The sequence below is a fragment of the Colletotrichum gloeosporioides genome (genome assembly GCF_011800055.1).
Source record: "Colletotrichum gloeosporioides strain Lc1 chromosome Unknown consensus_83, whole genome shotgun sequence".
NCBI lineage: Eukaryota > Fungi > Ascomycota > Sordariomycetes > Glomerellales > Glomerellaceae > Colletotrichum > Colletotrichum gloeosporioides.
In genome coordinates this window covers 26128-54114 of record NW_025544728.1, presented here as the reverse complement: position 1 = coordinate 54114, position 27987 = coordinate 26128, and the positions used below count along the sequence as shown (strand labels likewise).

The following is a 27987-nucleotide window of genomic DNA, read 5'->3' as shown; positions in this document are numbered from 1 at the left end:
TTATCCCACTTACCGCCGTGACTCTTGGCCAAACCCGGGCCAAACCCGGACTCGGGTCAGGACCAGGTTGGCATCAGAAAACAGTTCTCTGCATTACCGTACCAAGAATCGCGCACCGAGATGTCGGTAAAGGTCCAACAGTACCGCTTACAGAGACTTACGGCGCCCGTTTGAGCTAGTCCATGTGTCGATATATGAGCACTGATGCGGAAGGGTAGTCGCATCTATCGCCTGTTTGAAGCTAGATTCCTCCCACAACTCACAATGTTGGGCCTTCCTCGGACTCTGAAAGCCAGGGGAACGGCGCGCCTCCAACCTCAAGCGCACGCAGGAGCCTGGCGACCTGGCTAGCCCCCACCTACCTGGCCTACCACTACCGCAACCTCCGCCCAACGCCAACGGGCTGCGAGCTAAGTTGGGATACGCAATCCCAGGAGAAGGATGACCCTCCCTGGTCTGTCCCGACAGTATGGCACCCAATGGAAGGCGATGTAAGTTGGAGAGAATATGGGGCGCCTTATCATCCTGAATGGGCGATGAGCAAGGGAGGTGTCTCCAACCACGGAAATGCAATGATGTTTCTCCATGCCTGCATGGCAAAAATTCCCGGCAAGGTCATCTGCGGTCCTCGCGGAAGTCGGATCTGGGTCACAGGATGCTGTTTGCAATGCTACCTTTCGCTCCATCAGACCCAACCGCACGCACCCGACTGCAGAGAGACATGGCTTGCAGTTGGTGCCGCTTCCACGTCAAAGGAACACTTGCGAGCTTGTCGAAGACTCCCCGCACTCAAACGGCCTACATACTCGATGCGCCAGGAAAAAGAAAGCTGCACATCTAATGCTGATACTCGACCCGAGCAGGTGTCTGTTGGTGCAGGTGGACCTCATTCACCGCCCGGATATCCTCTCTGACTTACCAGCTCCCTGTCGCCCAGCCTCGCTGCCCAGGCTTTGTAACTTCGCCATCGGACGATCCTCTTTCTCGTCCCTCACTCAACCCCAGCGGATCCTCGTCTTGACTTTCAGCTCGTAAGCACTCAAATGCTCCCTCCCATCGCTTCCCACGACAAGGTACCTTCACCTCGCAGCTGGGGCGTACGCTTCAACGGAGTGCGAATAGACGACACGGCTACTGGGCGGCAAGCTTCCTCACGCGCAATGTTGTCCATCCTCCACTGCCCTCAATGTCTGTGCCACCTCCAGCAAAGACTCCCGGCACTCGCTGCGAAGGTTCATCTCCATTCTGCACAATCTCAAATCTTGTCACCACCAGGCCGCCCCGCATACATGGTTTTGGGTCTCAGCTCCCAAGGAGGCATGCCAAGACCCTGGCAGGCCACGAGGGAGCAGCAATTCGCTCGGAACTCATCAAGAATAGCTTCCTCTGGACTCCTACCCCCTCTGATCTGGGGCCCACTGTCGACGTCCTTACCTCTTTCGATAGGAAATCCTTTCCAATTCTCTCTAGCCCTGCGGCGTAGAGCCCGAACTCGGGGACCTGAGGCGAGAACCAGTGGTCTGGTCGATATCTCACCGACTGGTCGATGCCTCATGCGTCCCCTCCTGCAAGATTACCTGCCCTCGGTTGGGCTGGTCTCATCTCAACTTCCAACGGGCGGTCTTTCTCATACACATTGACACCGCCAGCCGAAGGCGTCGCGGACTGACCAAGGTCATTCATGTATGTTCCTATTGTCCCTTGCCGATCCTCCAAGTCCATCATCTTGTACACCCACACCCCGATGCAGCTCCCCACCCCCTCCCACGCTGCCCGTGGGAGATGACAGGCGTGTCTGTACCTCACCACCCGTTGCCCTTTGTTCCTGCCTCCTCCCCTGGTCCACCCCGTCTTCTCTACCCCGGCTCTCATCCTCCCAGATCACTCACCCTCCGAGTGCTCCCAAAGCCCCATCAACCCGTGTGGCGGGTATCGGATCTGGCAAAGCCTAACCAGCAGCCCACAGCACCAACTGGACGTTCTGATCACCTCCTCTGCCCTGTACAGGAGCCCTTTCCCTGCCCTGCCCTGCTGATACTTCCAGGCCACCCCCCAACCGTACGTACGCCAACACCCCATGCCGGGGGGCACTCGACTTGCGGCCGTCACGATAGCACTAAGGCCTCCTCTGGCCTCTAGGGCTCTTTGCCAAATCCTTCGGCTCCGTACTGTCGGTAAATTATACTGGGTCCACCTAGGGTTTGAATGGCACGAGGAGAACAGGATCGGAGACCTGGCCTTGGAGGGCACCATGAGAGGTGATGCAACAGCAGATGTCGTATGGGCTAGAACCGGCGAAGATGCGCGCCCGCTGCCCGCCGGCACACCCATCACCAGACAGACGTCAACGCCTGGCCATGGTTTTACCGTTTGTATCATCGTGGTCCTTGCAACGCGGTGAGGAGACTGCGACGATGGGAGTGACTAACACAACGGCGGGCTATAGACATGGGGCAAGCAGGCAGACATGAGTTGACTCACTGCGTCACCCACGCGCGATTGACATTCACAGGCAAGTTTCATCAAGCATTGGTAGCAGATCATTTTGGTCATTCATTAGATTCTTTTTTCGGAAAAAATACAGACGTGCCTCTCATCCCATATCAGTACAGACGTCGTGGAGGCTGTGATGGACTATGAAACATTTGAAAAAGCAGAACAAACCGAACCAAAAATGATAACACGAGAAGAGGAGGAGGGAGGGAGGGGGTATTTCTGCAGCAGCGGCTGCACGCGCTCTATGAATGGTGCTGGTGATGTGATGTGTTTTTTCGTTCGACAGATGCCCCCCACGGAAAAAAAAACAGAAAAAAAGCCAAGTCGTGAAACACAAAATCTTTTGCGGGTGTGTGTGACGGCAAGAAAGAGATCGGGAAAGAAGAAGACCACCATCACCTCGTCATCTTTTTTTCATCGTCGCAGATTCGCAGAGAAAAGTGAAAAGAAACAGAACCCAAAAAATGAAAAGCAAGTACCGGTTGTTTTTCGCCACCCCTTCCCTCCTCCCTCTCCCATCCCATCTCTCTCCTCTCCTCTCTTCTCGCCCCCGCGCGCGTTTCTAGCATGGAATGGCACACTTGTATGTGCGATCAACATTGCCCTGTTAGTCCCAACAGCTCCATCTGCTCTCTGCTCTCTCGAGGACAGACACCACACCCGCGAATCCTTGCAGGTGTCAAAACGCGGACACTGTACCCCCCTCCCCCTCCTGGACATGGCTGTGTGGAGAAAGGAAGTGCGAGGCCCCAACCACACGCCCCCCCCTCCATCTTCTTCCCCCTTCCCCCAAACGCTCCGGGTCCGATCTTGGCGGAGGTGTTCGTTCGCCCTTTTCTTTTCCTCAGGGCAGAGGAGGGCAGCAGGGCAGAAGAGATGATGTGTGTGGACTGGGTTTGGATGGATGGTAGGTAGGTAGCCCCGACGAATGGAACGTTGACTGGGAGCTGCAACCCGACAACCAGGACCGACGTACGCTGTTCGTCGTGGCACAAACAATACAGAACGAGCAGAGAGCAGAGATACTTGCTGCTGTTCGTCTGAGGTAGTTGCCAGCGGAGGGTACGGCCGATTCGGGATCGGCTGCGCCGTCCGCATCTTCCCACACACACCATCTCTTATCCCAGACCGCCATCTCTCTCAACGTCTGTCCTCGTCCGTGCCGCAGGAGGAGAAAATGTGAAGACGAGATTTGTGATTGTGATTTGTCCAGAGAGATACCCATGCCCGCTCCATGGAGAGAGAAGAGGGAAACACACACACACACACACACACACACCCATACATGAAAAAAAGCAACACCCACCCAGCCCAAACACCCCTGTTATCCCCCAAACGCCGCCCAAAGAGGAAGTGGTAGCAGTCCGCAGGGTCCCAACCGCCGCGGTGACATCAAGAAGGAAAAAAAAGAAACCATGAATGAGGGAAACGAACGGGCAGTAGAAGCAGTGACGGGTCAAAGGACCCTACTTTACCTCGTGCGGCCGAGCTCATGCATGTTGGAAGGAGCAACAAGGGGAGGTAAGTGTTCGCTCACATCCCCTGGTTGGCGTTGCTGCCTCCCCAGCCGTAGAGGACGTTTTCGCTCTGCCCCGGCTGGGACTGCTGCTGGGGCTGGGAAGAGTGCTGCGGGGCGGCGGCGTGTTGGGGGTGCTGGTAGACGCCGGCGATGTTGTTCATGGCGTAGTGCGCGGCTGCGAAGTTGTAAGGCGGCTGTTGTTGCTGGTACTGGTGCTGGTGGTGTTGGTGTTGCTGCTGCGCTGCCAGCTCGGCCTCGCGCTCAGCGGCGTGCATGTGGAACCGGGCCGAGGCGTCGCGGTTGCGCCGTCTCTTCTCTTCCGCCTGTTGGTTCACAATCTCAATCTGTGCGGCGGCGAAGTTGTGGCCGGGAACCCAGGGATCCTGAGCGTGCTCTGCGAGCCTGGTGTTGATGCGGAGGTCCCTGGCGGCGGCGCGGGCGTTGGTTGTCGCGCGGCCACCGCGGCGTCCTGAGAGGGCGCGGCCGGGCATCGTGCGGTCTGGGAATTCCGGGGAGGAATGGTAGGTGGCGGTCCTGGCGACGCGGCGGCGGTTGGGGTCGGTGTTGCGGCGCCTGGCACCGCCGTTGGGGTTGCGGGGGTGCTCGCGGTAGTGCGTGGTTGGCCTGACGCCGTTTTCAAAGTCGGGCTTGAGATGCCACTTTGAAGGGATGCGTTCGCTTGAGGAGCCGGTGATTTCGTGCGTGGGCAGCTCTTCCATTCTCTCAAAGGCCTGGATGACGTGTTAGTCCATGCAATGGTCATTTTTTGCAAAGGATCGATAAGGTGGGCCTTGGATGCAGCGCTACTGGGAGGACACCCCTGCATGCAGATGGGAGAGAAGGAGGAAACTTACAAAGTTCATGCTGAGGTTGTGGCGGATGCTGTTGTGCCAGCCATCGCCGCCGGCCTTCTCTGGCTTGTCGGTGTTTTTGAGGAACCACTGGTAGAGCTGTTGAAGAGTCATGCAGCGGTCGGGCTGGGACTTGAGAGCCTTCCAGATGAGCTGGGCATAGGGCTCGTTGGTCTCGCGCTTTTCATTTAACTTTGCGTCACTGTCACCGTCGCCACTGCCGCCGTTGGGAAGGGTCCTCGCGGTTTGGGTTCTTTGACCAGAGACCGAAGGCGTTGGGCTCGGACTCATGCTTGGGTGGTTTTCTGCCTTGAACTGGTCCTGGAGGGAAGCCGGGGACGCAACAAATGGAGCACAGGTCGTGGTCATCGGAGGAGGTGAGCCATACTTCATCGGTGTGATGTCGTGGGGTCCTGTGAGGGTCTGTTGGAAGCAGCTGCTGTTCCCGTAGTCAACAGCAATGTTGAGCGAGGAGTCGCGAAGTGCCTCAGGGGACATGCCCATGTGGCCGTTGGGAAGGCCGTCATATTGCTCCTGGTGGTGGAAGGGAACCTCATACTGAGGAGGAGGCGTCTGGACGGAGTCTGGCCAGGTGCGCGGCGAGAGAGAGGCGGCTTGGTAGTTGGATGTAGGGGCCGGGGCGCGGTAGGAGTAGTTGTCAAAGTCGTCCACGGAGGAACGAGGAGAAGCCCACATCGTAGGTTGGCTCATGGCTGGTGAGTGAAAGGGCTGGTTGAGGGCCGAGAGCTGCGGTTGGGTGTAGTATGATTGCGGAGGACCGTTGATTGTGGGCTTGGGAATCATGGGGTAATAATTCCCAGCGATGTCTGTCCTGATGGATAAAGGCTCTGGAGACTGGCCGGGGTGGTTGAGGCCTTCGTGAACGGACATGGCTTCCATCTGCGCGGTGGGAGCGTTCGTCGCCGTCATTGCAGAGACGGTGAGAGCGATGAACTGAAACGAGAAGGGTTGTTTGCCGCGATGGAGTTTCAAGGAGTGAACGGAAGGGTAAAAGACGTTGCAGAAACAGGTCGTTGTTGTACTGGTGAAGGAGTGAGGTTGAGGTGTCTAATAACAATGACGAGGGCACGCAACGAGGTGCAGAGGTATGATATCAGATAAAGAATGCTGTCGAGGTTGCGCTGCCGATATAGAGGGAGACGACGAGAGGTATTAATGCTATGAGACTAGTGATGTTGGTCTTGGAGGTGTAGGCATTGACAGTTGATGAGAGAGGGCCTCGAGCATGGGTCGCTCACCCTTCTTGATAAAACCTAGAGCCTGGAGGGAGATGTTCGTCCAAATGCCCATGGTCGTGTCGCGCAGACGAATGTAGGTCGCTCTTTTGGCAATGTCGACCAGGTACAAGGACAAAGCTAGGTACACGATAGAGGTACCGAAGTAGAGGGGGCGTGGAGGAAAAATAACAGGGGTTGAACAGGGGTGCCAGCATCCAACAGCCATGTGGATATCGGGGGGATAGCAGCCCGCCTGCCAGCTCATGGCTTGGTCTGGATTAGCGTCCCTTCCCGTTGCCGCGGCCATGTGTGTGTGTCTATGTGTGTGGTGCCTGTATGCTTGTGTGCGTCGATGTTGATGTAGTGTGTGCTCTTCTTGCTGCTCATGTCTGCTTGCTCCCTTTTGCCTGCGTGTAGTGTGCGTATGGCTGTATTTGTGTCAACTAGACGAGAGGCCCCATCAAGGTCTGCGAGCTGCACTGATCCGCCGCAGCCAATCTGCGTCTCTGTGACTGATACAAACGGAGAATCGGGGCTTGGTTGTGGCTGCTGCTGCCGCTGCCGCTTCTGTGACTTTTGTTGTTAGTGACATCGAGCAGGGATGGTCGAACTTCATTATTCTTTGGCTGCTGGAGCCCGGTGCCAGTCGGAGAGGCTCGGCTACGTCTGGGGAGCTGGGCGAGTCTCGCCGCCTGCCCTGCCTGCCATGGCAGCCATGTCAAGTTTAGGTATCTCCTGGCTAGCAGGGACATACCTGGCAGAGCTCTTCTGGGCACTCCATTCCTTCTTTGTCTTTTCTCCTCTCTCCATATCCTCTTCCGCGAGGGTCTCCTCCGGCCGTTGGGGCTAACAACGCCACCAAGTGTAAGCCCATTCGTTAGCTTGTCGACCCATGATCCAGGGCGTCTGCGTGCAACGCCAGATTTGATAGCAGGAGCGGAGGTCTACTCCAGTAACCACAATGATGCACGCGGCGGGCAGAGCATTTGGCCTTCGCACGCAACTTGGGTGCGGGTGGAGAATGCCGCGAAAGACCAACGGCAAGTTACTGGGATGCCGCGGGCTCTGGCTCTGGCTAACACCAGGCGAGGGGCGTCAGAGAGATTGTTGCACACATCCACCCTAGGCCGATGTGAGCAGCTACCAGAAGATGACAAGAGCATTGTACACCGATACAGTTTGACCAGACGATGCATGTCATTGCCAAAACTGGCGTGAGGCCAGCCAACTAGCCAGCCAAATGGGAGCATCCAGGAGAAGGGCAGTAGGCCGGAAGGCAGCATTTCCCCTTCGGAAGCGTGCATGGTCTTTGGCGAGACGGCCAATCACTGCCATTGTGCCATGAGCGATGCCTCACAATGGTGAGCGTGCCAGCCCAGATGGGGTTGCAAGGCGACCGCAAGATCGCTCCTCTGACACCGACCCGCATCCTGTAGATCATTTACACATTCTAGAAGTCCGCGGGGAGAGCGGAATCGAAACAGATTTAGAACAGACGATATGAAGCCGTGGACGCCAATCCCGCGTGGACCGAGATGCCGCCGCTTGTGCTGTGAAATTTGTTTCGAGTTTTCTTGCCTTCACATTGTGCATCACAGGGTTGACCGATCGTTGCAGGCACTTACGGACGTGTAGCCAACGCCATGGTGGCCATGCTGTTCGTCATGATACCCCAACCTCAGCCCTTCCACTAGTCGGTGAAGGGGGTTGAGCCACCAACTCTAATGAGAGGGCAGGCGTGGCAGGGTGACGGTGGATTCATCTGCGATGGTGTGGAGATCAGCAGCAGCTGCAGCCATTGTGCTCCGACTTCAGACCGGGTATGCCCCATATCAGCGTGCTTCAGATTCTATCAGGTCGTCCAAGATGTCAGCACTTAGTATCGTGGGGGGGGGGCCAGCAGTCAGGCCAGGAGATGGGCATAGCAAGCTTGACCGGGGCAGCATGATGCCCCAGTACCGGAGGTAACACGAGGAGGTGAGAAGCAGATAGCAGATAATTGATTAGTTGAAGGCGAGAGCTATGGTCGCCTGGACGTTTGTGCGTCATTGTGTGTTTTCCAGAGGTCGGCCCGCAGCGGTCAGTCGCGGTCATCGGCGTGAGTATGTAAGGCAGCGCGTGCGGCGGGTGTACATGGTACCAGCGAGAGTGGGAGCGCCAACGGATACGTGAAAGGTGAGGCGGATGTTTTCTCCTGCTGCCAGATAGATCTCTTTCCTTCCGGGCGGCCAAGTGCCCCGGTCCAAACGCTTTCCCAGAGCACCAGCCCGGATGACTCTGATGATATCTGATATGCGGCCTGATGGCAGGAGCAGCAGCCCGCGTTTGAGGGCGTCTACTTCCGATAGAAGATCTGCGCGAAGCCTGTTAGTACATGACAATCGCAGATGGAGTGGGACTTGTCCCTTACCTTCTTGAATTGAAAGTGAAGCTGCAAGATGCCCTGTAGGGAGGATAAGATTAGCTCAGGCCAAGAATGGGGTGGATGGGGTTGCAATGTGATGGAATAATGGAATGGTGACAGGGGCGCAAAGAGGCGCGCGTCAGATAGTCGCGGCTGGCATGGTGTTGCGGTCGTGGTGTTGACACTGGGCGGAGATGGCGGTCTGGCGGGAAACGGTCGCTCTTCGCGCCTCCCGACATTGGAGGAGGACGCTCAAGGAGGGTCGGTTCCTCCAACTGCATGGAGGTTGGGGGCCAGAAGGGAAAGAAGAGGAGTTGGAAAAAGAAACGCCGTCCTGCGGGCGCTCTTTGGCAGCCTCCCCTCCCCTCCCATCCCATCCCCCTTCTCCCCTTCCTCATCCCCCCTTGTGGCTCTCTCGCATATGCAAGACGACTCCGCCACGAGTGAAAGAGCGCCTGGGACAACACGTGTAGACAGTGTAGGGAACGCCACAACACTCACCTTGTCGAAAGAGCTCTTGAAGCCGCGATCCTTCTTTGCACTGTAATCCCACTCTCTGTCCACGATTCGGAATGCAATGTCTTCGTACGGAGGTCCCGCAATGAAACGGATGAGGCACGTGTCCTCCTCCCCTGCAGCTGCAAAGGATTCTCCCCTTTTCCGGCCGTGTTCTCGAATGATCTTGAAGGTGGGCGCCTTGGTTTTGTCGATCAGCTCAGGGTAGAAGATGTTGAACTTGTAGCCCTGGACAACCTTGGGCGGCGGGTTGTCGTGGTCGTAGTGAGTCTGGTTGTACTTGTTCCATTCGTAGCCCATCTGAACACGATTGAAGTACTTGGGCTTTCTCGGCCGGTGCTTGTCTGCCCACTGGGGCTTCGAGCCACTCGGCACAGTCTCCTCAGCTGTAAAGATCTCTTCGTCTTCACCGATGCCACGAGCAACCTCGCGGTCGTAGAGAGCCTTGGTAGCCTGGGAGAAGTCTTCGTTGCCGGTCTGCGCAAAGCGAGCCGTTCCTGGTGGCGCGCCACCCTGGAGTCCCGATGAAACAGACACTGCCTTTGCTTCGGCCCTAACGGGCTCAGATGACATGTTCCTGACTGCTGCAGGTCCGGAAATAGACTCGGCTTGCAGGGCCTGCTGCCCCAGAGCCTTTGCCTTGTCAGGATCCTGCAGCTTGAGCATGTCGGCCTTGCTATCGCTGATTGCTTCGCACACCTTCCTGAGCTTCGCCTTGGCCTTCCAGACAAGCAGGCTGCGCAGAAGCTGCTCCCAGTAGTCGACATCGATGTCATCGTTGGAGCGAAGCTTGGCCTTGATCTGAGACTCGAGGGCCTCGAGCTGCTCGTAGGTCTTGGGGCGCAGTATCTTGTCGACGTCGTCTGACACTGTGCTGACGACCCGAGCGTCTGGGCCCTGGGGTTTCAGTTTCTGCCGCCTGTCTGCACAGATTGTTTGCAACGACTTCCAATATTCGCGGTTACGGCCGTTGGTCTCGAGGGTGTGGTAGGACGTGATGTCAGAATCCAGCTCTTTCAGCTGTGATTCGTCGAGGCCCTGCAAGACGTCCTCTGGAGAGGGGACGCTGAGATGCAGGTCGGCATCGTCGTCGTCGAATACGTCGCGATCGGTATCGATAAAGCGCAGATTGAATGCGAGGAGATCAATGGGCTTGGCACGGCCTTCCCGAACCCGAATGTCTGCCTTCTTCTTGGCCTGTTTCAAGACGAACTTGTCTTCGTCGGCTACAAACTGGCGCGACTGCTCGTCCTGGGTCATGTAGCTCGAGCTCGTGTTGTTGTTGTTTTGACGTGACCTCGAGGACGGGGGAGGATTGGAGGGCTTTGAGATGCGGTTGTTGGAGTCGCGCCGGGGGGAGGTGATGCTTCTTTCGCGTTCGCGGTCTCTGCGACTGGGGGATCTGCGCCCAGAGTTAATCATAGCTCTGCGGCCCGGGTCCATGTTTGCGTCGATCGTAAGGTTGAGGCGTTGAAGCGGGTTGTCAAGTAAGGAGGATGTTCGTTGTCGTCGATGTTGCAATGGGAAAAGATGGGATGAATGGAAGCAGCATCACATCGTCGGCGCCTGCTTGGCCGCGAAAGAAGCTTATCGGAGATGCCCACAGACGTCAGCGCGGCTTATCAGCACGTGATGCTCACCGACACTGACCGGGACCAACTAGCATCTTGTCTCCCAGACCTGACCTTACCGAGAATCTCAGATCCCTCACCGAGCAGCGCCCCAGACGCCCTCTGCCGAACCAGTCACAGCGCTGTTTTCGACGATGCCCCGCTAAAAGATCGGAATCTGGCCGCCCCAAAGCCCCACTAGTCCAGGGCCCCGGGACGCTAAAGCTCGACGGGAGCGCAGATGCACGTCCAGATGTGCCGATTTCAGGAACATGATGACGCACAAGACATCGGCCGATCGCAAGCTCTTCCCCAGCTTAATGGCATCGCCCTCTCCTGGAGCTCCCAGCGAGCTCAGGGAAGTTTATTGCAATGTAACGAACGCACTTGCCTGACCTTAGGTAGAATTGATCGCGTTTCACCCACTGGCTGTCCCTCGTCATTCCACCTCCATGCTCTTTCGTCGCGTCTTGCTGCCCAGCAACACGCGTCTGACAACTGTTGCATTTTCTGTTTCTATCACTTCTCGCCTTTCCTATACATTGACTATCTGTGCTACTGGCAGTTATAGACACTTCTCCACGACAATGCCGCCCAAACAGAAGCGCAAGTCCGCGGCTACGGCCGAGCCCAGCGACTCGGGACGCAAAAGGACAAAGACGGAGCAGAACGGCAGCGCATCTTCAGACCCGTTGCGCCAGCCGCATCCTTTCCACAAGGATGCCGAGAAACATGGGATCGTTCTTCGAAAGTTCTATCCCCACGAGATGAGCAACGATCGGGCCCGGGCCTACATCAACGACGAGATCCCACGTCCGATCGAGGAGCTGACCGCCGCCCTCGAGGAGACGTCTAAGGCGCGCAAAGCCGTCAAGCCAAAGGACGCCGTGGTACATTGGTTCAAGATGGATCTCCGCACGACGGACAACCGGTCACTGTCTCTTGCCAGCGAGAAGGCGAAGGAGGCCGGGGTCCCGCTGATCGCCATGTACATCATCAGCCCGCAAGACTTCGAGGCTCACCTCACAGCCCCTATCCGCGTCGACTTCATGCTGAGGACCCTGCATGTCCTAAGGGAAAACCTTGCCAAACTCGACATTCCACTCTACGTCGAGACCGTTGAAAAGAGAATCAGAATTCCCGACAGAATCGCCGAGCTCATGGGCCAATGGGGAGCCAGCCATTTGTTTGCCAACATGGAGTACGAAGTGGACGAGCTCAGACGGGAGGCAAAGATGGTCCGCATGTTTGCGGACAAGGGCCTCTCATACGAGGTCTTGCACGATACGTGCGTAGTCCCGCCAGGGCAGTTGATGAGCGGATCCGGCAAACAGTACGCCGTCTACTCTCCCTGGTTCCGCGCCTGGGTGCGCCACGTCCACGAAAACTTGGACCTCTTAGAGCTCTACGACCCCCCCGCGAAGAACCCAGCCAGCGCGCGAAAGAAGTTTGGTGAGCTGTTCGACACGGAGATCCCGGAAGAGGTGGAGGGCAGGACCTTGAAAGACGATGACAAGAAACGGTTTAGAGCCTTCTTCCCGCCAGGGGAGCACGAGGCACGGAGCCGTCTGGAGAAGTTCTGCGAGGAAAAGGTTGGCCAGTACCACAACAAGCGCAACATCCCCTACGACGCCGGGACCTCGACTCTCTCAGTGCACCTGGCCAGTGGAACCATCAGCTCGAGGACGTGTGTGCGCTACGCGCGAGACCGCAACAAGACCAAGAAGCTGGATGCCGGCAACGAGGGCATTCGAGTGTGGATCAGCGAGGTGGCGTGGCGAGACTTTTACAAGCACGTCCTGGTGAACTGGCCCTTCGTGTGGTACGTTATCCTCCCTTTGAACAGAGACGACATGATCGCTGACCGGTTTTTTCTAGCATGAACAAGCCCTTCAAGCCCGAGTACGCAAACATCGAGTGGTCTTACGACATGGATGACTTCAAGGCGTGGTGCGATGGCAAGACGGGCTTCCCCATCGTCGACGCCGCAATGCGCCAGATGCACGAGATGGGCTGGATGCATAACCGATGTCGCATGATCGTCGCCTGCTTCCTCGCGAAAGACCTTCTCATCGACTGGCGCATGGGCGAGCGCCACTTCATGGAGAACTTGATTGACGGCGACTTTGCCTCGAACAACGGCGGCTGGGGCTTCTCCGCGAGCGTGGGCGTCGACCCGCAGCCGTACTTCCGCATTTTCAACCCACTGCTACAGAGTGAGAAGTTTGACCCTAACGGCGACTACATCCGGAAGTGGGTGCCTGAGCTTAAAGGAGTCAAAGGAAAGGCCATCCATGACCCGTACGGTCGCGGCGCTGGGGCGCAGGCGAAGAAGGCGGGTTACCCTGAGCAGATGGTAGAGCATAAGGGTTGTCGCGAGCGGGCGTTGTCGGCCTACAAGCGTGGGCTAGATAGAGACGACTTGTAGAATACAGGCCCACAGGACTTCATTACGGTCTATATCTGTACTATTACTCGGAACAGCTGGCAGGCATCAGGGCAAGAATGCAACTGCTTCTGCGGGACGAGGCTCATATCTTCAGTTACGGGAAACATGACCTGCATGCTGTTGACCCAATAACTGTGCGGGCCTTTTTGAACTTCAAGTCATTCGTCGAGCGGAGCCATCATGTCGGACTCGTTCGACTACGTGGTAGACAGTGAGTCACTCTCAGAACTACCTTATACGACACCTGTATTAGGGTCTTCAAATATCCGCAACTTGGTCGATTGACCTGTTGCCAAACATTGTGAGGCGTTGCTACAAGCGACTACCTAGACCGCCACAACAGCCTATGTGATCTGGGTCGCCACACTTAGAAGACGTTGACTAGTCCCAACGCTCACAGCCTCAAATTCTGCTTTGCTACACCTCGGGGAGACTGTTTCCGGCATCTGCTTTGAGGGTAGTAGCACCAGACGCGCCCATCAACTGCAGTCCCAGGCGCCAAGAAACGAACTCTCCGACGGCTTGCATTTTCAACGTCGAATCACCGCGAGACCAAGTCATCTTAGTCCCAGCGGTTCAGGCTGTGATCTTTGGGCAAGTCTCGTGACATTAACCTCGCCTCTGCTCACTCATGCTCCATCCGACCAGGATCGCGCCAGGAACCAAAGGCCCTTGATGCCGAAAATTGCCCTTCCTGACAACACTGCGATTTCATTTCGCCCATACACATAACTGGTGGAAACGCCAACAAAGCCCGATCAAAAAAAATCTTCGGTACCGAGTGATGCTCGAGTCGTAGTCATGTGCCCCCCGACGTGCCGTCCGATGGCCCGATGCAACCTCGGAGGCTCACACTCCGGCACGCACCAACATCCTTAAAAACGCCCTGCTCAAGTTCTTCACTCACAAAGCTGCCCCCGTTCGACCGCTCTCGGAAATGACCTCCCCGCCCATTGGTCGCATCCGCCAGCGGTCACCTGCCTGCCGGCCCCGGCACATGGGCTAATCCCAGCGAACCGGTCCGACGTTGCCTGTTCGCTCATCCACGCCAGCAATGACAACTGCGGCTCCAGATATCCCGGGACTCGAAAGAGAAGTCATACCAGGGGCTAATCCCTGATCGTGACCGTGGTTCATCGGCTTCAACAGCCGACAGAATGAGGCACGTACCCTTGAGAAGTTCATATTGGGACGGTTCTTGCCGAACCAGCGGCCAACCGGGAGGCATCTGCGACCCCACGGGGCTTCAGTGAAGATGAGGGTAGAATAGGAATGGCGCCACGGAATGGAGGGTTCCATGAGACTGCGCGGCCAGAGGGAAGGGGTATCTTGGCAACGTACCCCAGATATATAAACAACCGTAGCCAAGGCTAGCTGCCGAGACATTGCCCTCTCTGCGTCCCTCAAGCTCAACCACGACACCCAGTCCAACATGAGGTCCATCATCACCCTTGGCGCTCTCGTCAGCGGAGCAGCCGCGCAAGCCGGCGCCTGGGCCCAGTGCGGCGGCTCTGGCTGGACCGGCGCAACCACCTGCGTCTCCGGATACACCTGCACCGTCTCCAACCAGTGGTACAGCCAGTGCCTTCCCGGCTCCGGCTCCAGCAACCCGCCGGCCTCGACGACCCTGGCTACCTCCGTCAAGCCCACCTCCACCACGGCCCCCGGTGCCGGCAGCTGGAGGTGGTTCGGCACCAACGAGGCCGGCGGCGAGTTCGGCGAGAAGACGCTGCCCGGCACCTGGGGCAAGGAGTTCATTTTCCCTGATCCTGCCACCATCACTGTAAGTATTCTTCAGCTTCCAGAGTAGCCATCTCCGTGTGCTAACGGCGCGAGTAGACCCTTCGCGGTCAGGGCTACAACACCTTCCGCGTGCAGTTCAAGATGGAACGCCTGACCCCAACCGGCCTGACCGGCGCCTTCAACACCGCCTACCTCGCGAACTACACCGCCGTTATCAACCACATCACATCCAGCGGGGGCTGGGCCGTGCTGGACCCGCACAACTACGGGCGCTTCAACGACGCAATCATCACCGACACGGCGGGCTTCCAGACGTGGTGGAAGAACTTCGCGACGCAGTTCAAGGGCAACGACCACGTGATTTTCGACACGAACAACGAGTATAACACGATGGACCAGACGCTGGTGCTCAACCTCAACCAGGCGGCGATCAACGGCATCCGCGCTGCGGGGGCGACGCAGTATATCTTTGTGGAGGGGAACCAGTGGTCGGGCGCGTGGTCGTGGACGACTGTGAATGATAACATGAAAGCGTTGACGGATCCGCAGAACAAGATCGTGTACGAGATGCATCAGTACCTCGATTCGGATAGCTCCGGGACGTCGGATGCTTGTGTGTCGACTACGATTGGTGTGGAGAGAGTGACTGCGGCGACGACCTGGCTGCGGCAGAATGGAAAGATTGGTATCCTGGGAGAGTTTGCCGGTGGCGCGAACACGCAGTGCCAGACTGCTGTGAAGGGCATGCTGGATTACCTCAAGGCGAACAGCGACGTGTGGACTGGTGAGTCTGGACTCTTTTGGACGCTCTTGAACGCGAGACTAACGAAGCAGGCGCCCTTTGGTGGTCTGCCGGCCCTTGGTGGGGCGACTACATCTATTCTTTCGAGCCTCCCAGCGGCACGGGATACAAGTACTACAACAGCCTGCTCAAGACGTACGCTCCTTGAGAGTTTAGCGGAGGGGCGGGTCTTGGTGAGGCTCTGGCCAACACGGTAGTCTCAGAGATGGAAGAGATAAGGAAAAGAAGTTTCAGCTTCATGGATATTCAATTCAATACTTCAGTGTACATATTCAACCCGTATATACTCAACTTGCTTTCATGAAAAGTCTCCCGTCCGTAAACATCATGACTATAACCATCGATTACCCAGGCAGGAAAGCTTTGCAGGCTTGATTGTATTGCATAGGGAGAGCCTTTTTGATTGCAGAACAAATCAAGCATTGGATGTAGGCATAAGTGGTCGAGTCGGAGTCACCGGAGGTGCGCCCGGTTGATCGGAGATGGCCCACTTATTCCGGAGCCGGCACCGGGAGGATGATGGGGCGACGGGTAGGTGCACCTGCACGCCAGCCATTATCCAACAACCGATGCAGGAAAGGAGTGTACTGCCATAAGGACTCTGGCATCGCGAACATTTCCAACGATGGCCACGTTATAATTTTGACCTCGAACAAGCAAGGTCTGCTCTGTAGAGTAACAGCTAGTAACAGCGCAACATACTCACCAATCCCAAGGTCACCCACTAAGTAATTACTTATGAACGGCTACAGTTCCATTCCGTATACCAATAAACACAGATTCAAGGCAAAGCATGCGCCGTTGAATGATGTGGCTGAACTGAATCGCATCAGCCAAGCCTTTTTTGCTGGCCTCCAGTGGCTTCAACTCGTCAAGGGGATTTCTTGGCATCCCGTAAGCGAGCAGAGACAAGCGTTGCGTGCCTGTCGACAGTTGCACCGGCCGATCGTGACTGACGTCACAGCACCAACACTTGGCACAGCGCGTGTAGTCGCGACCGTCTTTCGTCGTCAGGTACGACCTTATGTAGACAGAATGACACAGATGACCGCGATTGCCAAGAGTTGGGCAAAAGACTGGGAACGAGGACATGATCAAAGGCTTCGGCCCTTATTATCTGTCTCTCCCTTGTTGCTGTACGCTTCTTTTAACATTCCAAACAAATCTATTGACCTGCGCGCCCTCATTTGCCAGAAGCCATCTGCAGCTTTCCTCTCCGGAGATTGCCTGGTGCGCGAGCAATCCTGATTCATTGCCTGAGTATCATCACCTCCAACAAAATGGCGGGCTTCAACTTGTTTGGTCGTCGGCGACACGACCCTGAGACTCCTCTTCCCACCCATCGCCGGCGAAGCAGTGACGAGACCAAGATCAACGAGCGCTGGCACCGCGGTGAGCCGTATTCCATGGCTCATCGACCTCCATTTATGCTATGGCTCAAAGTGACGTGGCTCGATATTTTGACGATGATAGCTATGGGCGCCATCGCTTTAGGTGTCAGTACCGCACGCGACCCCAACATCTCCAATGATGGCTGACATGTGAATTGCAGGTATTCCGAGCCCACCCTCCGGCTCACCGACTATTCCCTGTTACCTTCGAGGACGGCGAAGTCGTGTACCCTCAGTTCGCTTACCCTGCCATTCCGCAATATATCCCCAGCCATGCTGCAACTGCGCTTGGCGTTGGCGTCCCGATACTGGTCATACTCCTCTGCCAGATTCAAATTCGCTCGTTCTGGGACATCAACAACGGTATCATCGGTGTGCTTTATGCGCAACTGGGATCGGCCGTGTTCCAGGTCATGATTAAATGGTTGATTGGAGGCCTGCGCCCAAATTTTCTCGAGGTTTGCAAACCCGACATCAGCAAAGCCTCCCAGCCAGGTGGCAATGCGACTGGTCTCGACGGCACAGGCTATGGCGGTATCATGTATACCTACGACATTTGCACCACCGAGATGGGAGGTTCCCTCTCCAACGCATTGGAGTCATTTCCGTCGGGGCATACAACATCCATGTTTGCCGGCATGGTTTATCTGTACCTCTACCTCAACGCCAAGCTCAAGGTGTGGTCCAACTACCACCCATCCATGTGGAAGCTGATCCTTACCTACGCCCCCATCCTCGGCGCCACACTTGTGGGAGGCTCCTTGACCGTTGACCAGTCCCACAACTGGTACGACATCTTGGCCGGCGGCTTGATCGGTACGATGTTCGGTTTCTCGTCATACCGGATGGTGTATGCCTCGATCTGGGACTGGCGTTTCAACCATATTCCTCTCCACCGTAAGATGCCCCTCGAATACGATCTCGACTCTTTTGGCGACGGTCTGGTCGCCACCCGTAAGGCAGGCTGGGGCAAAGGACGGGGAGGAAAGCCCTACGGTACCAACAAGATGGTTAGGACCCGGTACAGCACTAGCAGGGACGGTCGTGGAGTTGGTGTTCCCCGTAAGGCGGTGACATCGCATCATGATAGGGCAAATCGTCGTCCTTCAGCCGGTGAGATGGTATAATGGGTCCGAAGTATGGAGTTTTGGTCGACACAGCTGCGATACCCGTCTGAAGTTACAGCATGTTTTCATTGGATACCATATGTCGCGAACGAAAACGAAAGAGCTCGGGGCTCGTCTCAATCTTACTTAATACTTGCTCAATTAATGTTATTCGAATTATGTTTTATTCAAAGCGTTGACCGCCGGCAGTCTCGAGTCCTGATCGCCAAACTCTGATGAGTTTCTCTTGGCTCAAGACCTAAGCTTCAGGTACAGGACATTGGCTTTCGGCGCACGCTCATAGAATGTGCTGCTATCATATGCGTGGGATGCTATGGAATACGGTGGCTTCGGCTTCCGAAGCGAAGAGTTGCCTCATCGTCGACTTTCGGTCTGATGCCCGATGGGTCACTGTACTCCACATCCAGCACTGCCTTGTGTGTGTGAAAAGCCCATTATGAAAGTTTAAAAATAGCTATAGCTATATCTCAAACACGCTGCCCGCATGGCTTTCGCCCAAGAAACGTCGAAACAACCGACCCAGCACGTCAAGTTGCCGTTCTAGTCTGAAGTTTGTGGCAGCTGTCACGAAAGGCCAAGCGGCGTTCGTATGAAGAGATTTGACAGCATCTTTGGCGCCAAACCTTGGGGTCTGAATCATTGTCAAGACATGTGTGCTCTTGGTGCGAAGAGCGTCTCGTAGTAATTGGACGCCTTCGCGAGTCAATCCTGAGGCGGCTGCATGAAGACTGACGATTCTTGGCGTGCACAGCAATTCTTGGCACTGAACTCTATGAAGATCAGTCAGCGTTGCTGTGCGCGCCCCCTGAGATGATGAGCATCGGTCAACTGATGGTTTGAGAGTCAGACTTTTGGCTGCCCGAAAACTCTAATAGGGGCCAAACAAACATGACGGAAAATCTCCTTGCTCAGAGTTCACGGGAGTTAACCGCAACTTTCGACAGAGATATCAATGATCCTCCAACTTGTCGTCTAACCAGACTTATTTCTTGTTCATTTTTAGCTTAAAATAAGGTGTCTTTTAGTCGGACGGAGACAGGACGAAGGCCGCTTGTAGAGTCTCCAGTCCGGAGCCCCGGATCCATCAGGATCCATCAACTCCACGCCCGCCTCGTCTGTAGCGAACAGAACGGCGAGAGCGCCGCACGGTCAGCCCCCAACCCCGTGCGACCCGAGAACTCCGGGATCCGAAGACAAACAACAACCCTGTCCCAAATCCCCGGGTAGATGAGCGGGCTGCTCCAAGCTTTTTTCTTTTCCCCCTTCCAGAAAACCCGCCAGTACGGTCGTTGCACCGATAGAGATTGAGGGACTGCCAAGCATGTACGACTCGAAAGTCTGTTGTGCCCAGGCCATTAGCTGGTTTGACTTATGATGTGCAGAAGCCGCACGGCATCCCTTATATGAAAATCATCTTATGCCCATCCGGCAGGCGGGATGAACTGGGTGGGCCTTTTGGTCCATGTCGTCGGATGACGCTCCCGCTCGAGCTGTCATCCTGGGGAGGACCAACATATACCAGACTGCCCCATATGGACGTCTGAAGGTCTTCTTTGGGGGCAGTCCCACCATCAAACGCGGGTTAGCCTAGCGTGACGCTCGTAATTAGGTTTAGAGTAGCTGCTAGCATGCCCACGGAGAAGTCTTGTTTCCCCTTGGGCCAATGAATCTGACGCTGGAACAAATGTCGGCGGTGGATATCCCACAGATTGTAGCGAGGCCAATTTCGCAGGCCGTTGATCCATCATATACACCAGATTGTGGAGAGGCTGGGCAGTCATCGATATACTAACCCGCGTTCGGTGGGATGCCGCTGGGGGTTTCGTAGATGGGAAGTCCACCTCTTGCAGGGGACACTCTCAGATGCGATGAACGGATAGCACTACTCTAATCTCAGTAGACCACAAGAAATCATGGTTATATATAAGCCTGCTTCATCACCCTCCATCTGGTCATGTTTCTCTTCGGCAGGCCTCATCGCCAAACAGTTTCTTTCATTCAACTTTCAACACTTCTTTTCCTTTCTCCTTTTCACAGCTTCCCCCCTCTCTTTCACCAACAGGTTTACCAGTTCCAGTAACCACAACCTTACCGTCATTCAACAACAATCTTCAAAATGGCGTCCAGGCTGGTCCTTTTCACCCTTGCCGCACTGGGTGCTGCGAACCCCATCAACCCTGGTGGTCGTGACGCCGAGCGGCCGGCCCGCAGACACATCGGCGGCGTCGGACACCTCGCCCGCGCCGTGATGGCGCCCCAGCAGGCCAAGGTCGAGGTCCGCTTCGCCGGGCCCGGCGGCGGCGGCCCGGGCAACAACGGCTCTTGCGAGGACGACGGCAGCGACGTCGGCTCCAAAGCCGACCCCTCCACGGATAAGTCCAAGGATAAGTCCAAGGACAAGACGAAGGACAAGAGCAAGGACAAGAGCAAAGACAAGAGCAAGGATAAGAACAAGGACAAGAACAAGGACAAAGGCAGCGGGTCTGGCTCCGGCTCCGGCTCCGGGTCTGGATCTGGATCTGGATCTGGATCTGGTGGCAGCAAGTCCGGGGGAGGCAAGTCAGGCGGCAGCACCGGCGGTGGCGGTTCCAGCTCCGGCGGCGGCGGCGCGTACCTTGGAGGAGGCGGCTCTTCTGCGAACAACGGCACGACCCCAGGGGGTGGTGGCGGCAGCAGCGGTGGCGGCGGCGGCCTGCAGAAGACGTTTCCCACTCCCGCGGGCACCGAGAACCTCTCTGCAGTCAAGACAATCACCGGCGTGTTTGACGGAGGCATGAAGCTGTTCGACCGCGTCCCGAGCACCTGCACCGGCGGCGAAGGAAACCGCAACGACGCCGCCTTCATCCTCGAGGACGGCGCGACGCTGAGCAATGCCATCATTGGAGGCGGTGCCGGCGAAGGTGTCCAGTGCGTCGGCAGCTGCACGCTCGAGAACGTGTAAGTAACCCATAAAATCTTCATCATCCTGGTCTGATAGACTGACCTGATCCCGCAGCTGGTGGGACAAGGTCTGCGAAGACGCAGCGACCTTCCGACAGACGGGCGGCAAGTCGACGGTCCGCGGCGGCGGCGCGCGCGGCGGCTCGGACAAGGTCTTCCAGCACAACGGCGGCGGCGAAGTCGAGGTCATCGACTTCTACGCCCAGAACATCGGCCAGCTGTACCGCTCCTGCGGCAACTGCAAGGAGCAGACGGCGCGCACGTCGACCTTCACCAACATCTACGTCGATGGCGCCAAGACCATTGTCCACGTCAACGGAAACCTGGGCGACAAGGCGACTGTCAACGGGGCCTGCATTCTGGGCGGTGCTACCGTGTGCAAGAACTCCAAGGGCGTGACTGGCGGCGGCGAGCCTGGGGATGCGCCTAATGATCCCAACGTCTGCTCCGAGACCAATGTCAAGACTTCTGGCTGTTAATCAGCCCGCTCCATGAGGTAGCAGAACGCATCTGCTATGTTCGGTTATGTATTGGGTACATGGTATATAGGGAGGGCACTGGCTCGTTGGATGTAGACTGGGTTTCTTGGGTCAGGGTTCTTCTAGCTGTACATAGTTGGGCGACTGCTCTGTATATTGTCCAATCAAGCACATATGTTTCTTCGAATCTGTGTGGATTGTGGAACTGAGACGTTTCATCTCAAGAGACGGCGCCCTCGAGGAGTGAAAGTAAGCCTCCGACGAGGTAAAAGCTCCCAGTAACCAAGACGTTCATCACTGAACCCCCAATACCAATGTTCTGTATAAAGTCCATAGAATCCTCAATGGTCGGAACCACAAGCACCCTAGCGACAGGATCGAGGCGTCTCCAAGTTTCTGCCATCTCCTTCTGCGCCTGAAGAGTTTTGAGCTCTGCGGGGTTGACGTTGAAGTTGGTGAGATCTTCATCATTAGTTTTGGCGGCAAAGATGAAACAATTTGTGAACGGGGTCACGTACCAGATTTGGAGTGTCGAGTTTTGAAAGTGACGTTGGTGCAAAACACAACATATCGAAACCTAGTCTTGTTGGTTTTATACAGGCTCTCGTGTACCACTTTCAGCAGAGCATGGGCATCTCTCGTGGACTGCTGGTTGAAGATTAGTGCACACGGAAGATTCCTACAGCAAATGATTAATATTGGCGGGAGCTGGAAAGAGGAACAGTGCAACTCACGAGTTCCGGGTGGCCGTGTCGAACCACCGACAAGCCACTTGGAGGCTTGGCTCATTATGAGCCCCATCCAGATGCCAGTGAATATTTCCCGTTATCTTTCTTTCGCATCTGCCCCTCCAGACCATGGTCTCTAGTCCACGTCTAGCTTGACTTGGGAGATAGTCACCGCCCCATGACATGGGTTTCCCAAGCTTCTTAAGAACGGCCCCTGCCAGGTGAACAGCAAGGGAGGCGTTCCCCTTTTGGAAAGATTCGTCTGGGTAAATGCTGATCTCTCCAAGGGCCGGTACCGGGTTTATCTTCATTAGGTTTGCCCCTTTCTCGATTGCTCTGCCGCTCAAAACCTTCATCGCTGCAGCGTCTTGATCAACGGTGAAAGTAGGGCAACCCTTTTTTATTATCCCCGCCTTGTGCCATGCAATTTGCTCAATCGTGTTACCGAGAGTCTGTACGTGGTCTATTCCCAGCGTCGTGATGGCAACTGCCACCGGCTGATCGATGATGTTTGTCGAGTCAATCTCCCCGCCAACTCCAACCTCGTAGATAGCTGCGTCGACATTCTCCTGCATGAAGACGTAGAATGACATTAGAGTCAGGAATCGGAAGTAAGTCGGCTTTTCTTCATAACCCAGTTCCTGTTTTGAAGATAGAGCATCCCACACTTCGAAAAAGTATTGGGTGAAGAGCTGCTCTGAGATAGGCTCCGAGTTGATTCTTATCCGCTCTCGTACTGATACGAGATGAGGGGATGTATATAGACCAATCTTTTGTGGTACGTTTGACTCGTTATGGAAGCTTTGAAGAATGGAATTCGTATATGCGCACGTGGTCCCTTTCCCTTTGGTCCCTGCGACATGGACGATGTTCATGCGGTTCAGGTCGCGAGGCTCACTAGACTCAGCCGGGATTCATCAACGGGGCTCCAGGATGCTCACAGTATAGCCAAGGCATCCAAGCCAGTACTCCATCTGCTTCAAAGCGCCTCCATCCAGCTTCTGACCCTGGCGCCGCCTTTCTTCTAGAGCTTTGTGACCCGACTGCGTTGAGTTCAACAGATTGATAGCGTCCTCCAAATAGTCAGTATTTCCACGTCTGCTGGTGTTAGGCTGGAAACTTTGCGATGAATACCTCGTAGCTGCGCCTTGAAGCTTCTCTCACTGCCGGCATTTCCGAAGTATAGAATGATGTAATAGTAGATGTTGGCGATGAGTAAAGCACCAGCAACGAGATAGTATCTATGTTGATGGCTTTTAGAGTCTGATAGCATTTACTCTCGTTTATTACCCAAAGATCCGGCTGGCCTAAGAGGCCACTCACTCTGTAAAAGTACGATTGAAGTTGTCGTTAGTGATGAGGTAACTGCCTCGTGTCGTCCGATGTACGCGACCTTGCGAACAGGGAACCTGTGCTTGTCGCACGGCAAGATAAGCCGTGCCCCTGGCACTTCTTCATATCGACAAAACCAATTTCGGAGGTTCGGGCGTGAAGCCGCTTACAAACCGGTTTGATATAGCAATATTGGTCCCAGCTCAGATCGCGCACCTCGGGGGATCAATGACCTACCCTCAACATGCCGCGACTCGGTGCCACACTCGCTCTTACACATCCCCGTCCTCCGGCCGAGATTCCCCAGCCACCATTCCGGCCCCCGAGACACCCCGGAAGACCCGTTTCGTTAACCCGGGACAGTGCATGGTCGCAACACCGTAGCCGCGACTTCATCTGATCCACATCTCCGGTTTCATTCACCACTGGATGCCGGATCTTCCCCAAACCCCCATCCGAGCTCTTGCACAATCATCAACGTGAACTTAAAGGATGGATGCGTCTGCAAGATGAACGTCTCCTGGTGTCTGTGGTTCTCAGCTCTGCAGCCCTCAAGTCAAAAACTTACTGCCCACGACACCACAAACTCGAAGCCAACCACCAATTTCACGTGCAAACCTCTCCCATCTCGAAATGAGCGACCTCAAAAACCTCCCCGAGATATACTGCCGCGCCTGGGCCTCGCGCGACCCAACCCCGCTCCTCGCCCTCTTCGCGCCCGACTCCGTCATGACCGACCACGGCGCGCAGATCCACGTCCCATTCGCCTTCCTCGAGCGGCACCACAAGCACTGGAACGGCGCGCACGACGACTTCGCGGTGTGGCTCGACCCGCAGTACCCCGTGTACTGGGCGCAGCTCGACGACCAGGGCAACGGGTACTGCAGCTTCCGGACGGTCAACAAGGGCGTCTTCGTCAACGACCTCGGGCGGCGCAAGGCGACGGGGCTGCCGTTCCAGTACTCGGGCGTGATCGATTTGAAGCTGCGGGAGGGCAAGATCGTGCAGGCGGACGAGTGGTTGAGGGTGCCGTTTGAGGATAGCGTGGGGCCGGAGAAGTATATTACGATTTCGGAGGAGAGTTTGAAGGGGGTTATGAGGAAGGATCTGCATCAGGAATGAGGGAAGTTCTATTGGTGAACATGCTGTATGATGAGATTGAGCTTTATTTTACGTATTGCCAAGATTCGCCTTCATGTGCAGCGCAGGGAGGAGCCGATCTTATGTGTTCAATTTGGTGATGAGTCTTGGCCCGCTCATCTTATTATACATCACAACCTTTGCTGAGCGTCACCTTTTCACGAATGACACTCGCACATGCAACTCATACAAATACATAATTACATTAATCTCATACCATCATGACCCATATACACATTCATCCACTCATTTCTTCTTCTCCTGGTTTCCTCCCCTGCCAAATCATCAGTATCAACTCACTTCATCTCAACGGATCCATCAATCACTTACAGTATAGATAATGTCAGATCGCCCCGTATCTTCGCTTTCAACTCAAGCTCGATATCGAGATCCATATCAAGCCGCACGGAAGGCGCTCCCTTGCCTTTGCCCTGTACCTGCTGCCCGTTCTGCGGCGCAATCTGCTGCGCCGTGGACCCGTCCTCTCCCTGCTGGTACTCGTACACCTGACGCTGCCGCCCCTCTCGACGACGAACACTCTGCTGCTGCTGCGCCGCAACCTGGTTCCTCGAGTCTTGGGTGCTGCTTTCCGTCTCGGACGCAGAGCTCTCGGTCGGTGGTCTGGCTGGGTTCTTCGAGGGCCCGGGCTCCTGCGCCGTCATTGCGGGGTTTGCTGCCGGCGGCGCCGTTGGCTGTGTTGCGTGCTCTTCCGCGTGCGACGCCATTGTATTTAAGGTTTTGCTAAATGTATGCTTAGATCGTATGCGTGGTAGATCGTGCGACGTTGAACCTATGCAGTAACTCTGACTTGAGGCGACACAATAATTACTATCTTAGATTGATGTTGGTGTTGGATTTGGTATCGATAAGGACAGAGCAGCCTCAAACGCTGCAGGGACTTGTGTGTGCGTTTTTTTCCACGCGCGCCACCCATATGGAGACAAAACGCCTCAATTCAAAGTTCTAGAATGTGTCCGGATGACGTAGCGATGCGAATCATGCTGATGTTCCAGCCGCCGCGTGGAGAACCGTGTCTTGCTCCCTTTCGGGATCGAGTGAGGATCATGTCGGGATGACATCATCCGCCGCCCCCCTCTGATCCCGCAGCGGGGTGGTTTGACCCACGAAACATGTCGATAATTCGCGACCGAGAACGTTCGAAAAAAAGAATTAACGGGAATGACTAAGGCAGTTCAAAAAATGATGCGGAGTCCGGAAGGGTGGAAATTCAGATGAACTCAGCTGTGGATGAATTATTTTGCAGGTTGGTGAGTTGAGGGCCTCACCAAAGACTTCCATTACTCTGTCGTTGTCTCTGAAGCTGCTGAGTGAGGCCAACATGGCCCAAAACGATCCTGTAATTCCTCTAGATATCTACAGAAAATGATACAAGCTCATGTACTGTCCATTACCCAGAGCAAGTCCTCTAGCTACGCCTCATTCGAACACACACTGGCGTCGTTCAGCAGTCGGGCCTCGCGCCTGGTCTAGAGAAGCTCCTCCTCGATAGCAGCAAATAAAAACGCCCCAGATCCTCTCGAATCATTCTCAACGAGCGGGATGCTCGTGTAATACTGCACTCTCATTAGCAACATTCCCAACAACCAAGCCAGGCACAGAAAATGAAAGAACTTACCTCGAAGCTCGCATTCGAGTTCAAACTCCCGACCTGCACCGTCCCCAAGAAACTAATCGTCCCGTTCCCGTCATCCCTCACAAACTCATCCACCAACAACTCATACGCCTTCAGCCCGACCGCCTTATACTTCTCCTCCAGAAACCCATCCCTCACGCCACGCAGCAGCCCATACGCAAACATGGCCGTCGCGCTCGCCTCAATGTAATTTCCCTTACGCGTCTCGTACCCCTCGTTCATAATCAACCACCACCCGCCCCCGGCGTCCTGGCTGCGCTCCAACCCGTCCGCCAACGTGACGAAGTACCCCAGCAGTTGCGCGTACCCCGGCAGGTTGGTCGGGTACACCTGCAGCGTGTCGATGAGCGCCATGAAGTACCATCCCACCGCGCGGTTCCACACCAGCGGGCTCGCGCCGGTGACGGGGTCCGCCCACACCGCGTCCCTGGCCTCGTCGTACCCGTGCACGAGGAGGTTACTCGTGTGGTTGCGACAGTGCTCCTCAATCAGGTCGAACTGCAGCGCAATCTCCTCCCACGCGGTGACATTCTCCCTCTCAAACAGGCTGACGTACGTCGCGTAGAAGGTGTCGGCCATGTATATCCCGTCCAGCCACATCTGATCCTCGTAGATCGGCGCGCGGTGCCAGAACCCGCCGCTTGGCGTGCGCGGCCAGCGGTTCAGCTGCTGCCGCAGTCCGTCCGCCGCGGTCTTGAGCTTCGCGTCCCCGGAGCGCTGGTAGAAGTACAGCAGGTTGTTGCCGATGCGGATGTCGTCGAGGGAGTACCACTCCGGGTCCCAGCCGTCGAGCGTGCCGTCCGCGCTTACGAGCGACGAGACCTTGGCCTCGGCGGCTTTGAGGAGGGGCGAGGTCGGGGAGATGTGGGCGCCGGCACGGGCGATGCCTTCCCAGAGGACGGCGGGGCCATAGCCTGCGTCGATGGGGGTTTGGCGGTCGATGAAGGAGGAGGCGAGCCACTCTGAGTAGGCCCGGGCTGCGTTGGTGAGAGTGAGGCTGCTCGTGAGAGCGAGGATGGGGAGGGAGGTACGCATCGTGTGAGAGGCGAGGACCGACTCAGGGAATGGGTTAACGGGAGAGAGTAGACAAACCGCCGCTGATAATCAAGCCAAAGACGGCGGACAAGGAGAATGGACTTCTCGTATTAATACCATGGCAATGCCCTCGTTATCTTGTCCTCAGTGAGCCGCCACTCGGCCGGGTTCATGGGCTGGAACTGCATAGCCTACTCCAAAGTCGTGCTGTTGCGTGTAACTACATGTCAATAATGGAGGCGTAACCGATCCACTCTCGATTCGCCATCTCAATGGAGGAAATTCTTTCTCTTGCAGAATTGCATGCGCTGGATGCTAGTAATCGCGGGGGATTGAGCGCGTGCCAAGACGGTGAAATATGGTCTGGGTAGCATTGGTCCTGTTTGGGTTAAAGATGGTCGATGTTCGTGCCGAAATTGTCTCACTCACTAGAAAGGTGTCGGCATTGGAAAAACGTCTTTGCGCCATGCGAGAATTCTATCTCATTCATTGAGGTAACGAAGCAGATGTGACGGACGGGGCGGATCGCCTTC

The 27987-nt window shown here is 55.9% G+C and overlaps 8 protein-coding genes across 8 annotated transcripts; 3 read left to right on the top strand and 5 right to left on the bottom strand.

The window, feature by feature from the left end:
• Positions 1–4029: 4029 nt before the first annotated feature.
• On the bottom strand, positions 4030–5796 carry GCG54_00000921 (Forkhead protein sep1; the record flags this gene model as incomplete). The annotated part of the gene is made up of 2 exons (XM_045401052.1): positions 4030–4746; positions 4870–5796. The coding sequence occupies 2 exons, from the start codon at positions 5794–5796 to the stop codon at positions 4030–4032; spliced, it is 1644 nt and encodes a 547-aa protein (XP_045258836.1).
• A 2964-nt stretch (positions 5797–8760) lies between these two features.
• GCG54_00000920 (Cactin) lies at positions 8761–10467 on the bottom strand (the record flags this gene model as incomplete). Its single annotated transcript, XM_045401051.1, has 1 exon — positions 8761–10467. The coding sequence occupies one exon, from the start codon at positions 10465–10467 to the stop codon at positions 8761–8763; it is 1707 nt and encodes a 568-aa protein (XP_045258835.1).
• A 619-nt stretch (positions 10468–11086) lies between these two features.
• Positions 11087–13062, top strand: GCG54_00000919 (Deoxyribodipyrimidine photo-lyase; the record flags this gene model as incomplete). The annotated part of the gene is made up of 2 exons (XM_045401050.1): positions 11087–12456; positions 12513–13062. The coding sequence occupies 2 exons, from the start codon at positions 11087–11089 to the stop codon at positions 13060–13062; spliced, it is 1920 nt and encodes a 639-aa protein (XP_045258834.1).
• Positions 13063–14515: 1453 nt separating this feature from the next.
• GCG54_00000918 (Endoglucanase gh5-1) lies at positions 14516–21565 on the top strand (the record flags this gene model as incomplete). Its single annotated transcript, XM_045401049.1, has 8 exons — positions 14516–14866; positions 14923–15610; positions 15661–15763; positions 16983–17124; positions 17181–18089; positions 18110–18132; positions 20274–21083; positions 21142–21565. The coding sequence occupies 8 exons, from the start codon at positions 14516–14518 to the stop codon at positions 21563–21565; spliced, it is 3450 nt and encodes a 1149-aa protein (XP_045258833.1).
• A 220-nt stretch (positions 21566–21785) lies between these two features.
• On the bottom strand, positions 21786–22886 carry GCG54_00000917 (putative folylpolyglutamate synthase; the record flags this gene model as incomplete). The annotated part of the gene is made up of 3 exons (XM_045401048.1): positions 21786–22027; positions 22084–22213; positions 22752–22886. The coding sequence occupies 3 exons, from the start codon at positions 22884–22886 to the stop codon at positions 21786–21788; spliced, it is 507 nt and encodes a 168-aa protein (XP_045258832.1).
• Positions 22887–24258: 1372 nt separating this feature from the next.
• Positions 24259–24747, top strand: GCG54_00000916 (uncharacterized protein; the record flags this gene model as incomplete). Its single annotated transcript, XM_045401047.1, has 1 exon — positions 24259–24747. One exon carries the CDS (start codon positions 24259–24261, stop codon positions 24745–24747), a length of 489 nt encoding a protein of 162 aa, XP_045258831.1.
• A 264-nt stretch (positions 24748–25011) lies between these two features.
• GCG54_00000915 (uncharacterized protein) lies at positions 25012–25490 on the bottom strand (the record flags this gene model as incomplete). The annotated part of the gene is made up of 2 exons (XM_045401046.1): positions 25012–25039; positions 25096–25490. 2 exons carry the CDS (start codon positions 25488–25490, stop codon positions 25012–25014), a joined length of 423 nt encoding a protein of 140 aa, XP_045258830.1.
• A 762-nt stretch (positions 25491–26252) lies between these two features.
• GCG54_00000914 (uncharacterized protein) lies at positions 26253–27454 on the bottom strand (the record flags this gene model as incomplete). The annotated part of the gene is made up of 2 exons (XM_045401045.1): positions 26253–26339; positions 26402–27454. The coding sequence occupies 2 exons, from the start codon at positions 27452–27454 to the stop codon at positions 26253–26255; spliced, it is 1140 nt and encodes a 379-aa protein (XP_045258829.1).
• Positions 27455–27987: the final 533 nt, after the last annotated feature.